This window comes from Oncorhynchus kisutch, linkage group LG15, assembly GCF_002021735.2.
Source record: "Oncorhynchus kisutch isolate 150728-3 linkage group LG15, Okis_V2, whole genome shotgun sequence".
Classification (NCBI taxonomy): domain Eukaryota; kingdom Metazoa; phylum Chordata; class Actinopteri; order Salmoniformes; family Salmonidae; genus Oncorhynchus; species Oncorhynchus kisutch.
In genome coordinates this window covers 71,492,124-71,505,490 of record NC_034188.2, presented here as the reverse complement: position 1 = coordinate 71,505,490, position 13,367 = coordinate 71,492,124, and the positions used below count along the sequence as shown (strand labels likewise).

The 13,367-nt window shown below is 46.3% G+C and overlaps 1 protein-coding gene across 3 annotated transcripts in view; it reads left to right on the top strand.

The window, feature by feature from the left end:
• Nucleotides 1–366: 366 nt before the first annotated feature.
• Nucleotides 367–13,367, top strand: part of LOC109905816 (unconventional myosin-XVIIIa) — a 159,594-nt gene continuing 146,593 nt past the window's right edge. For all 3 annotated transcript variants that reach the window (XM_031791034.1, XM_020503439.2, XM_031791033.1), the window contains exons 1-2: nucleotides 367–492; nucleotides 2,929–4,153. In XM_031791034.1, coding sequence (XP_031646894.1) covers nucleotides 3,101–4,153 — 1,053 coding nt within the window. In that variant the 5' untranslated portion in view covers nucleotides 367–492; nucleotides 2,929–3,100. The remainder of the gene's footprint in view (nucleotides 493–2,928; nucleotides 4,154–13,367) is intronic.

Genomic DNA, 13,367 nt, shown 5'->3' with positions numbered 1-13,367 from the left:
CAACTGCTTAGGGCCCACCTCTATGGCCAGGGGCACCCCACAAACCAAAAAGCTTGGGCCAGTGATAAAAGTAGGCCTATTGGTAAACTGGTACCAAATGGTGCTTAATAGTGCTTGGTTGGAATGAATCCCAGATAAATAAACCAGTCACTCCTAGATTATTTACTGTGTATATATTAATACTTTACCCACAAAATATAAAATGCTACCGCAACCAATAGAAATCTATCATCATAGAGTGATAATGTAATCTTTCATAAGTGGTACATCCTGTGTCCAACTTGCAATATACCCAACTGGCCAGCAGGAATCACTATTCGATATATTTTCAGTGATGTTGCATGCGTGCTGTAACCAGTCATCTAGCTAATCATATACAGTCAACGCAGCTGCTTTCTAGTGCGAGCTGCACCCATCAATACAGCTCCCTCCGATTCGAACGCACCAGTGTCAACCCACCGACACAAAGCAGAGGAAGAACACACACAAACGGTGAGTCATCCATCATTTCATGAATATGTTAGAATATCTCAAAATGATTCGATGCACCAATTTGAGCTAAACATTGAAAGCAGAATGGTTTAGCTAGATAGCTATAGATAGAAGTCTCTCAGAAATCCCAAAATATGTTCACAGGGATGTAGCAGCTAGCTAGCCTAGTTGATAGGCTACACCAGAATTAATGTGGGCAAAGAACAGAGGCTTGGGCTGCCAGCTAATCGTGCAAGTTTACTAAAGGCATACTGGTAGTTTCAAAATATCACTTTTCTCAATAAAGTCTTGTAGCCAGGGCTTTTCTGTGACAGACAGATTTAGAGGAAATTACTTTACAGTTATAGTTAACAATGGCCTGTAAAACATTATAATTCCCAATGTGACATCAGCTAGCTGGCTAGCTAGTATTAGTAGCTTTCTCGCTTTTTGTCCTCCCTGTCCATTGAGGGAATGGGGAACGATGACACCTCACTCGCTAGCGTGGTGGAGCGTGCCAACTATTTCAGCTGCATTTCATTGTTGTAACGAAAAGCCTTGATGTAAGTGGCAAAATGATGTGCCCATAGCATCCCTGCGGTGTTGGAAAAAAAGTGTAAACATCTGTAGCAACAAGGAAGCTTGGCTATAACCACGAAAGTGTATGACATTTTTCAGCTCAAAATTAAGCTGTTAAGGAGCGTCATGCAGGCATATTTTTTTGCTCACAGGATGCAAAATAGTGAGCTATATGTAACTATACCATTATTAAAAATCTATTTCCATCAATACATCTTCTTATTAATGATTTACAAATTCACTTTCTTTAAGGTTTTGCTATCTCCTGGAAAAGGGGTGATGGATGTGTTGTACTTGCCAGTATATTTTTTAAAACTGTGCATGTGGTGATAGCTGCCAAGACCTATTATGCAGGATATTCACATAGCTAGGTATTTCCATCATATTAGTTGTCAGATTGTCTGTTTCTCCTACAAGGAAGACAATTTGATAAATTGTTTATTTGTCTGTCTATTGTTCTCTTCCTGATCATTTATAGCTAGTCCTGAAAACACCTTGCTTCCTGTTTTTTGGGGAGCAAGAACCTGACCCCTTATTAATGAAGCTTGTTTAGATGTAGGGGTCTCCTGCTGCTGGGAACTCTGGGAACATCAGATAGAACTGGAACTTTGACACCAACGTTTCACCCAGTGACTACCAGAGTGGACTGTGTAGATTCTGACCCATTTTGAGCGCCCCATCCGTCACTGGAACAACAGTTAGGCTAAACAGTTATTTCACCTTCAAAATGTCTTCTATCACTCAGGTAGAGGAGGTAGGTATAAGCCTATTTGGGTGTTTGGCTTACATTGAATGTGATTTACACATATAAAATGGAGACTGAAATATAGCTTAGGCCTAGACTACATAATTTGGGTTTGAAGCCTTAGGCTGTTTGGGATTCCGTGCAATGCTACCCGATGTAGAGGGGTAGCTCCTCTGAGGCAGAAAAATAGTAATAAAACCCAGATTTTGGGAATGTCCTGCCTACTTTCTGCAGTATGTTGAGAGTGTCTCTTTGGCAAAAAGATCTTCCTTGATGTTTGAGCAAATGAAGCTCTAATGGAGGCTAGTGTAACAGTATAACTTTAGACTGTCCCCCTCGCCCATACCCGGGCGCGAACCAGGGACCCTCTGCACACATCAACATCAGTCACCCACGAAGCATCGTTACCCATTGCTCCACAAAAGCCACAGCCCTTGCAGAGCAAGGGGAACCACTACTTCAAGGTCTCAGATCAAGTGAGGTCACCGATTGAAACGCTATTTAAGCTAGCCGTTTCACATCCGTTACACTAGGAATGTTGTCTATTTTGCCAAGATCACTTAAACTGTTGTTTGGTTGTGATGTGTGTAATATTTTTTCCATGTTCACTTTATCGGCTAGTGTTTTGTGTGGCATGGTAATGGTCTGTTGCAAAGTGTTAAGGTGTGGGTTGCTCTATCTATAGTCCTACTCAAAAGGCTTAGAAAGATGTTTGGTTACGAGAAATAAAGATGGTGTTTATTAAATGCACAATTTTATTTTCTGCAACAAATTCCTCACTCGTCCTCTGCAATGGAAGTGATATATTGTGTGTGATCTAATTAAGCAATAAGGCACGAGGGGGTGTGGTATATGGCCAATATACCACGGCTAAGGGCTGTTCATAGGCACAGCTCTTAGCCATGGTATATCGGCCATATATCACAAACCCCAGAGGTGAGTTATTGCTATTATAAACTGGTTACCAATGTAATTAGAGCAGTAAAAATAAATGTTTTGTCATACCCGTGGTATACGGTTTGTTATACCACTGCCCAGTTTATAATTGTATTTATGAAACATAATGAGCTCTGTTTCTCATTCTGTCATGCCAGATGTGAAGGTCGACTGAAGGTGTTTTTTCTCTCGCACAGGGCATTTGAACTAGTGGCAGCTTAACCACTTTTTGGAGGTTACGAAAGACTGGACCCACCCCCCAAAAAAACTGGACCTCTGCCTCTGTATGGAAAAATCCCCCTTGCCTGAGAAAACAGGAGCCAAACCGGTAGGACCCACTGTGTTGAGCAACACAGCAGGCACACCACCATGTTCAGTCTGATCAAAAAGGAGAAGGATGGAGGGAAGAAAGAGAAGGATAAGAAGGACAAGAAGGAGAGGATGTCTGCGGCGGAGCTGCGCAGCCTGGAGGAGATGAGTATGAGGCGTGGCTTCTTCAACCTCAAGAGAGAGTCCAAGCGGGATTCCAAGAACAAGCTGGAGATCTCCAACCCCATCCCCATCAAGGTGGCCAGCAGCCACGAGCTCAGCCTCACTGACATCGAGTCAGACGGCCTGAGCAACCGCAGTAGCATGGTGCTGGACGCAGACGGCCTGAGCGCTGCCAGCTCCACCGATGACCTGAAGGGTGAGGGGGGCGGCTGTCTGGACAAGGACCGGGGCTCGGTGCGAGACCGCGTGGCCCACTTCGGCTCGATGGCCAAGCACAACTCCTCTCAGGTCATGAAGCGCTTCTCCTTCTCCCAGAGGAGCAAAGAGGAGAGCCCCTCGGAGACCTCCACGCTCTCGGGACAGAACTCAGCTGCTCCGTCCCCGCAGGTGGAGAACAAGGTGTTCGACCCGCAGAGTAAGCACAGCCTCCAGCAGCAGAAGCTGGGGGTGGGGGTCGGGGTGGGGGTCGGGCCAGCACCTTGGCCAGTGCCGGTCAAGATGGCTCGCATCCCTGAGGTGGTGGACAAGACCTTCCCTGCTGACCTGAGGCTCCCGGTTGTCATCCCTCCACAGTCTCCGGAGCCACGGGAGCTGGAGCTCCAGCGCCGCAACACGGGTGACTTCGGATTCTCCCTGCGCCGCACCACCATGTTGGACCGCGGAGCCGACGGAGGGGTCTACCGGAGGGTGGTGCACTTCGCAGAGCCCGGGGCCGGCACTAAGGACCTGGCCCTGGGGCTGGTGCCGGGAGACCGTCTGGTGGAGATCAACGGGGGAAACGTTGAGAACAAGACCAGGGACGAGATTGTGGAGATGATCCGTCAGTCTGGAGACACGGTGAGGCTGAAGGTGCAGCCCATCCTGGAGCTGAGTGAGCTGAGCCGCTGCTGGCTGAGGAACACAGACGGCCAGCGCCGAGAGGTCCAGGATGTAAGTTACCCCAAATCACTCCTCTACTTATCACCTAGATAGACATTCTATTCAGACCTACAACTTCTAGAGAGGCAACCCACGGGCTGGTTTGGCTCTTCTATACTGTAGGGTTGAATTAGACCCAACCCTCCCAACATATCACACTCGTTGGTGTGGGTGTGTGGAAAGTCAGTGTTTTTAAATGGTGGAGTGAGTCACCAATGCCAATGTTTTGTTTCATGTTTTAACATGATGGGTGTTGTAACTCTGGAACTGTTTTAACATGATGGGTGTTGTAACTCTGGAACTGTTTTAACATGATGGGTGTTGTAACTCTGGAACTGTTTTAACATGATGGGTGTTGTAACTCTGGAACTGTTTTAACATGATGGGTGTTGTAACTCTGGAACTGTTTTAACATGATGGGTGTTGTAACTCTGGAACTGTTTTAACATGATGGGTGTTGTAACTCTGGAACTGTTTTAACATGATGGGTGTTGTAACTCTGGAACTGTTTTAACATGATGGGTGTTGTAACTCTGGAACTGTTTTAACATGATGGGTGTTGTAACTCTGGAACTGTTTGATGGTGATCACTTTTGCTAACAAACAACCACATTTCCCTCCCACTTCCCACACAACTTGTTTACAGGTGGCCTAACCTATGGAGTGGCCCAGACACTTAAGTCTCTCATTGTTTCCACAGCGCACTTCAACCCATGTCCAGTTTGGTTTTTGTATGAACTAACAGAAAACTGTTAGAGTAAAAAAACAATTACAGAACATATATGTTCTGTTGGGAAACGTTAGTGACGAACTTACCACAGCTCTGACGGCTTGAAGCAGTTTTTATGAGACTCTTCTTGCCATGTTTCTTCCTCTCCTTATATATCTTCTGTAATGTTTAGGTTTCAGCCATGCTTTCTTGTGGGTGTCTGGGCTTGATGTAGATATGTCACCTTGATGTGTGCAGCCCAGCCACAGATGTTGAAGGGCAACATGGAGTGGTGGATGGAGTCGACTTCTGGCCGGACCACCCGGTTGATATCAGGTCGCAATTGTAAATGAGAACTTGTTCTCAACTTGCCTACCTGGTTAAATAAAGGTAAAATAAATAAAAAAATATCAAATGGAAGCTGTTGTGGCTAATCTTGTATTTTATGCTCTGCTTGTTGGTTTTATCAGATAAGAAGAGCGTTCTGCCCGGGCTTCAGCTTCTGTGAGGGTAGATACGTAAGCAAGTGTGTGTACGTGTGTGTTCTTCAAACACTATGTCTGCATGCTGATGTAAGTAGAAAGTGTGTCTGTGTGAACAGGCTACTGTTCGGGAACTGCTGTCCAGTTCAGAGTTCAGACAGAGGAAGTGTTGTCGAGGCAAACAACTCCAGCTGTGTGTGTGTGTGTGTGGGGTGGGGGGTTGGATAAGACTTCTTTAATCACATTAGGGTTAGAGAAGATGGGCCACACCTTCTTCATGCTAACTTGCAACAGTCGGAATTTAAATCTGTTTGTGATGATATCCATTTATTACACTGCTATAAAAAGTGTTTGTGTGTGTGTGTTCACCGTGTCCTGTAATCACTCAAGAACAGCAGACAATGTATCATGTTTGTTCAGTCATCTGCAAATAGTTATACTGCTGCATAAGTTATGTATCAATATATATATATATTTTTATCTTTTGAAAATCATATTCCTATCCAAGAATTTTCCAACAGCTAGACCTAACCACAGTGCTCTGAGCCAAGTCCTTGTTTGTAATCTTGTGGACTGGATGTTTGTGATGTTGGTTAGTAAGATGGTTATGTTACTGTTCCAGTGTAATAGTGGATTGTTGTGCAGCGGTGAAAAGGGTGTGTTTTGGATTGTGTGTGTGTGTGTGTGTGCAATTATGCGTGTGTCTGTATACTTGCAAGTGTGTGTGTGTAGTGTGGTAGGCCTTGTCCCTGATTAGGTGGCAGACAGTGGTCTGATTGCGGTCAGGGTCAGGGAATGTTATGATACTTGAAGGATACTCTGTGCCTAAAAACTAGGTTTACAAAATGGTCACACATACACTACCAATTCATGACCATGTTTGTTGTCACTCAACACCTCTTTATTTTTGTATCTGACCTTCAGCCCAGAATAATTGGCTCTTTGAAGCTTAAGGGCATCAAATGGGTCAGTCTTAATGCATAGGTGAAAATGCCTACACTCTTAGAAAAAAGGGTTCTAAAAAAGTTATTCGGTTGTCCCCATTGGAGAACCCTTAGTTGTTCTTTAGTCTAGTCTGTGAAAGGACATGGAATAGCAAGGCACAAGCTTGTCTTAGCACACTTGTCTAAACTACGCAGAGAAGAAATGGCCGGCTACTGAGAAATTTGGAGAGACTTGAAAAACACAGGGGAAATTATCCGTTCCCCCAAAATATGCTTTTCTCACAAATGGGTGACATGGTAGCACCGCAGAACCCCTCCCACTCCCCCACCCCTCCTTTCTGCCTCACTCCGGAATTTTCGGCATTGTTCTATTTTGGAATTTACCAATAAACAAAGAAGGACTTTGCTGTGCTGTTCAGTTTGAGGCCAGCCTCCCCCTTTTGTACTTTTCCTGGCTCTGCGCCTCCCTCCCTGTGTAGTGTGTAGGCTAACCCACTGCTGTCTCCCAGAGCAGAAACAGGGAGAGTAGATTAGAATCAGATCCCAGGCTCTGACTGACTTCCACTGCTGTGAGAGGGTTAGAGTCTCAATCTGACAGATCATGATGATGCAGTCAACACCCTGAGAAGTGTGCTTTGGAGTAGGTCTGGGAATGGCCATGGACCTCACAATACGATATTAGCAAGATACTTAGGTGCCGATACGATTTGTACTGCTTTTTAGTTTTGTTTATTTGATCATTTAAAACAAGGTGCACATGATTAAGGATCAAGGATAAACACAAAGTTTACAACTTTCATGATAGCGTTTGGCAAGTTTGGCATACAGTGCATTGTGAAAGTATTCAGACACTTTCACTTTTTCAACATTTTGTTACATTACAGCCTTATTATAAAATCGATTAAATATTTTTTTCCCCTCATCAATCTACACACAATACACCATAATGACAAATCAAAAACAGTTTTTTTGACATTTTTGCAAAGAAGGCCAGCATCCCAGAGTCGCCTCTTCACTGTTGACATTGAGACTGGTACTATTTAATGAAGACGGGTACTATTGAGACGGGTACTATTTAATGAGGCTGCCAGTTGAGGACTTGTGAGGCGTTTGTTTCTCAAACTAGACACTCTAATGTACTTGTCCTCTTGCTCAGTTGTGCACCGGGGCCTCCCAATCCTTTTTCTATTCTGGTTAGAGACAGTTTGCGCTGTTCTGTGAAGGGAGTAGTACATAGCGTTGTATGAAATCTTCCGTTTCTTGGCAATTTCTCGCATGGAATAGCCTTCATTTCTCAGAACAAGAATAGACTGACGAGTTTCAGAAGAAAGGTCTTTGTTTCTGGCCATTTTGAGCCTGTTTTATTTATTTTATTTCACCTTTATTTAACCAGGTAGGCTAGTTGAGAACAAGTTCTCATTTGCAACTGCGACCTGGCCAAGATAAAGCATAGCAGTGTGAGCAGACAACACAGAGTTACACATGGAGTAAACAATTAACAAGTCAATAACACAGTAGAAAACAAAGGGGGAGTCTATATACAATGTGTGCAAAAGGCATGAGGAGGTAGGCGAATAATTACAATTTTGCAGATTAACACTGGAGTGATAAATGATCAGATGGTCATGTACAGGTAGAGATATTGGTGTGCAAAAGAGCAGAAAAGTAAATAAATAAAAACAGTATGGGGATGAGGTAGGTGAAAATGGGTGGGCTATTTACCAATAGACTATGTACAACTGCAGCGATCGGACCCACAAATGCTGATGCTCCAGATACTCAACTAGTCTAAAGAAGGCCAGTTTTATTGCTTCTTTAATCAGAATGACAGTTTTCAGCTGTGCTAACATAATTGCAAAAGGGTTTTCTAATGATAAATTAGCATTTAAAATGATAAACTTAGATTAGCTAACACAATGTGCCATTGGAACACAGGAGTGATGGTTGCTGATAATGGGCCTCTGTATCACGATGTAGATATTCCATAAACAATCTGCCGTTTCCTGCTACAATAGTCATTTACGACATTAACAATGTCTACACTGTATTTCTGATAAATTTTATGTTATTTTAATGGACAAAAAATGTGCTTTTCTTTCAAAAACAAGGACATTTCTAAGTGACCCCAAGCCTTTGAACGGTAGTATATAATTTGTAGATATCGATACTTGGGAATCCCCCAATCCCTTGTTGGAGCTGTTAAGACAAAATTAATTTAGTGAATTCTTAGTTTTCTGCAATCAACCCTGCTCCGTTCCTGTCCCACATCCCTGCCAGCACTCTCCCTCTCCTCTCTCGTCTTTCAGCTGATGCCCACTCACAATACTGAGTCTTTGTTATCGCTTGTCATGTAGCTCTATCACGTAGCGAGCAGTCCTGTCCCCTAAGGGGGGTAGGGAAGCCAATTTGGAGCTTTTTGTTTGTGTCCCTCAATTGGCTGAGATTCAAGGGCCCTTGTGACACAAAGTCCTAATGAAAGGCTAATCTGCCCCAGCAAGCCGTGTTCTGGCCACATGTTGTTCTCTGGAGTTTTTAGGAGACGGAGAGTGACTCTGGGACTGTGGGCCCTCCCTCCCTGGGCCCTGGAGTTGGTTTCTTCGGATAAGCCCCTTTGAGTCACAGTGTGGATAAGATAGTTAAAAAACGAAGTGGCCGAGTGTTCTGTTTCCATTACGCAAACAGGAAATGAGGGTTTATTGAGGTGTGTGTGCGTGGGTGCGTTTTTGTGTGCGTCCCTTACTGATTTATATGTTCCTTATATGTTCCAGTCTCACTAAGCAGCAGGCCAGCTCTCCATCCCTTTGTCTTCTAAAACAGACATCAACAGCTTGTCCGTTCAAGTGAAGGAGAAGCAACAGAACGGTAATTTCTCAGTTCAACAAAGGCTGTAATGGAGGCACACTTCACAGGGACACAAGCAGCTGCTCTACTCTCGTCTCCAGATTTATAAGCACTCTGAAACGGCTTTCCAGACCCATGGTAATTAGACATTCAATGCAGAGTCTGTTTCATAAACAACTAAAAGTTAATGAAGAAATATCCAGTGTGCAGGGCAGACACCTTAGCCGTGTGGATGAAAGACTGTTGTCAAGCCTAGAGTAGGGAACATGGGCTTGTACCACAGCTGTCCCAAGTACTGTAGGGACACAATATGGACATATGCGCAATATTTCATTAGTTGAAAGTCACAGAGAGAAATAAGTCATTCCAGTACTTGTGCTGTTTAGGAAGTGTACTGTAACTGTATAGAAAAATGTCCCCTAGAGGCTACTGTGACCCTTACAGTATGACCCTCTATCCTCCATCCTCTTGGAGCCAAGTAGCTCTTGGAACAGGGGGGTCGGCCGGGCGCTAGGGTTGAGTAGGGGCTGAGTGTGTGGGTGTTTTTCTATTTTTAAAGTTTCCCAACATTTTTTACGTCCAACTTTCCTTGGCAGAGAATGACATGTTGAAATTCTCCTCTTCCATAGCTCAGGAATGTGAGGAGGTCAGCAGGCTGGCGGGGAGTATGCTCTGACACACACACACACACACACACACACAGATGGTGATTTACCAGTGCCCCAGACAGACAGGAAGCTCCCAGTCAGTGGCTCATGTAGACAGGATATCCTGCAAGGAGCACCAAGATGGGGAGAAGGGATAAAGCATTGCGGTTCACAGGAACAAACAAGATACTTAGGTCTATTTTGGCCCTGGATAAGGCTGAGGAGGGTCCACCCAGACAATGGGCTCATGTGTAAATGCATATGATTTAATTCTCAACCTAGGCAAAATACAGCAGGTTGATTAACTTGTTTGAGGCTGCCAGTTTGTAGGACTTTTAGAAACCGGATTCCTCCTCCTATGATTGACAGCTCTTGGCATCAGCTGCCCATTTCTCTAAAACAGGCCTTTTTGCTCTCCCTGAGCTTCTTTCAGAGCTTAACCCAAGTCATCCTGAATTTACTGTACCTGGATCCATGTCAAACCTGAGCAATAACAAACGCCACGCCATGCCATGCCACGCCAGCATCCTGACATGTAGCCTACATCTGCTCCTGCTCCTCTCTCTCCTGTCTTCTCAGCAGATACCTCTGAAAACTCTACACACGCAAAAAACCCTCAGCAATCCCAACCAAGCCCAGCTGGGGTCATTTCAGTCCACGGTCCAATCCCAACCAAGCCCAGCTGGGGTCATTTCAGTCCACGGTCCAACCCCAACCAAGCCCAGCTGGGTTCATTTCAGTCCATGGTCCAATCCCAACCAAGCCCAGCTGGGGTAATTTCAGTCCACGGTCCAATCCCAACCAAGCCCAGCTGGGTTCATTTCAGTCCACGGTCCAACCCCAACCAAGCCCAGCTGGGGTCATTTCAGTCCACAGTCCAACCCCAACCAAGCCCAGCTGGGTTCATTTCAGTCCACGGTCCAACCCCAACCAAGCCCATCTGGGTTCATTTCAGTCCACGGTCCAACCCCAACCAAGCCCAGCTGGGGTCATTTCAGTCCACAGTCCAACCCCAACCAAGCCCAGCTGGGTTCATTTCAGTCCATGGTCCAATCCCAACCAAGCCCAGCTGGGGTCATTTCAGTCCACGGTCCAATCCCAACCAAGCCCAGCTGGGGTCATTTCAGTCCACAGTCCAACCAAGCCCAGCTGGGTTCATTTCAGTCCACGGTCCAACCCCAACCAAGCCCAGCTGGGGTCATTTCAGTCCACGGTCCAACCCCAACCAAGCCCAGCTGGGGTCATTTCAGTCCACAGTCCAACCCCAACCAAGCCCAGCTGGGTTCATTTCAGTCCACGGTTCAACCCCAACCAAGCCCAGCTGGGGTCATTTCAGTCCACGGTCCAACCCCAACCAAGCCCAGCTGGGTTCATTTCAGTCCATGGTCCAATCCCAACCAAGCCCAGCTGGGGTCATTTCAGTCCACGGTCCAATCCCAACCAAGCCCAGCTGGGGTCATTTCAGTCCACGGTCCAATCCCAACCAAGCCCAGCTGGGGTCATTTCAGTCCACAGTCCACAGTCCAACCAAGCCCAGCTGGGTTCATTTCAGTCCACGGTCCAACCCCAACCAAGCCCAGCTGGGGTCATTTCAGTCCACAGTCCAACCCCAACCAAGCCCAGCTGGGTTCATTCCAGTCCACGGTCCAACCCCAACCAAGCCCAGCTGGGTTCATTTCAGTCCACGGTCCAACCCCAACCAAGCCCAGCTGGGTTCATTTCAGTCCACGGTCCAACCCCAACCAAGCCCAGCTGGGGTCATTTCAGTCCACGGTCCAACCCCAACCAAGCCCAGCTGGGTTCATTTCAGTCCACGGTCCAACCCCAACCAAGCCCAGCTGGGGTCATTTCAGTCCACAGTCCAACCCCAACCAAGCCCAGCTGGGTTCATTTCAGTCCACGGTCCAACCCCAACCAAGCCCATCTGGGTTCATTTCAGTCCACAGTCCAACCAAGCCCAGCTGGGTTCATTTCAGTCCACGGTCCAACCCCAACCAAGCCCAGCTGGGGTCATTTCAGTCCACGGTCCAACCCCAACCAAGCCCAGCTGGGGTCATTTCAGTCCACAGTCCAACCCCAACCAAGCCCAGCTGGGTTCATTTCAGTCCACGGTTCAACCCCAACCAAGCCCAGCTGGGGTCATTTCAGTCCACGGTCCAACCCCAACCAAGCCCAGCTGGGTTCATTTCAGTCCATGGTCCAATCCCAACCAAGCCCAGCTGGGGTAATTTCAGTCCACGGTCCAATCCCAACCAAGCCCAGCTGGGGTCATTTCAGTCCACGGTCCAATCCCAACCAAGCCCAGCTGGGGTCATTTCAGTCCACAGTCCACAGTCCAACCAAGCCCAGCTGGGTTCATTTCAGTCCACGGTCCAACCCCAACCAAGCCCAGCTGGGGTCATTTCAGTCCACAGTCCAACCCCAACCAAGCCCAGCTGGGTTCATTCCAGTCCACGGTCCAACCCCAACCAAGCCCAGCTGGGTTCATTTCAGTCCACGGTCCAACCCCAACCAAGCCCAGCTGGGTTCATTTCAGTCCACGGTCCAACCCCAACCAAGCCCAGCTGGGGTCATTTCAGTCCACGGTCCAACCCCAACCAAGCCCAGCTGGGTTCATTTCAGTCCACGGTCCAACCCCAACCAAGCCCAGCTGGGGTCATTTCAGTCCATGGTCCAAAGTGGATAAGGGATCCAACATTTTTTCCCCCCGTATGTTATTAAATGTATTAGTCAATTGTTTATGTCTGGGTTTTATGATGCACATTAGTTTAATAGCTTCATGGCTGCCGTTTCCTCTCCTCCTCTCCAGTCCTTGTAGATGTGTTGTGACTGTAGAGCAACGTTGTGAGTCAGTATGTGGATGAGGCCCAGTGCCTTTTTAATAGGCCTCTCTGGACTCGGTATAATATTCCCTGTGAGAAGAGTTGTTCTGTGACCTGTCTGGGTGGGCCCCAGGCTAGCTGGCTAGTTCTCCACAGTGGAGGTAGGAGACTGCTGAGGAGAGGATACACACTACCTTGTAAAGATGCAGCATGGCCTGTTACTGCAGCGGTGCCCATGGAGAGGTTGTCTAGGACTGGGGCTAGTCTCTCCACCCACAGCTGTGTACCAGATGTGGGCAACACACACAAACATACACACATGTGTATACACACTCATGCACGCAATACAAACATACATATACACACACACTGGCTTAATCTACAGTGCATTCGGAAAGTATTCAGACCCCTTGACAAAAACATAAAAACATTTTTATAAATGTATAAAAAACATAAATAGCTTATTTCCATGCGTATTCAGACCCTTTGCTATGAGACTTACAATTCAGCTCCGGTGCATCCTGTTTCCATTGATCATCCTTGAGATGTTTCTACAACATGATTGGAGTTCACCTGTGGTAAATTTAATTGATTGGACATGATTTTTAAAGGCACACACCTGTCTAGGTTCCCACAGTTGACAGTGCATGTCACAGCAAAACCCACCTGTGTCCTTTGACACTTTATAAACTAATGACCTGCAGTGTTTGTCATTCTACCCTGATGAAGACAGCTTGTCTGTTGAAACATTGGACATTGTGAGGCTCTCCTTTTCTTTTTC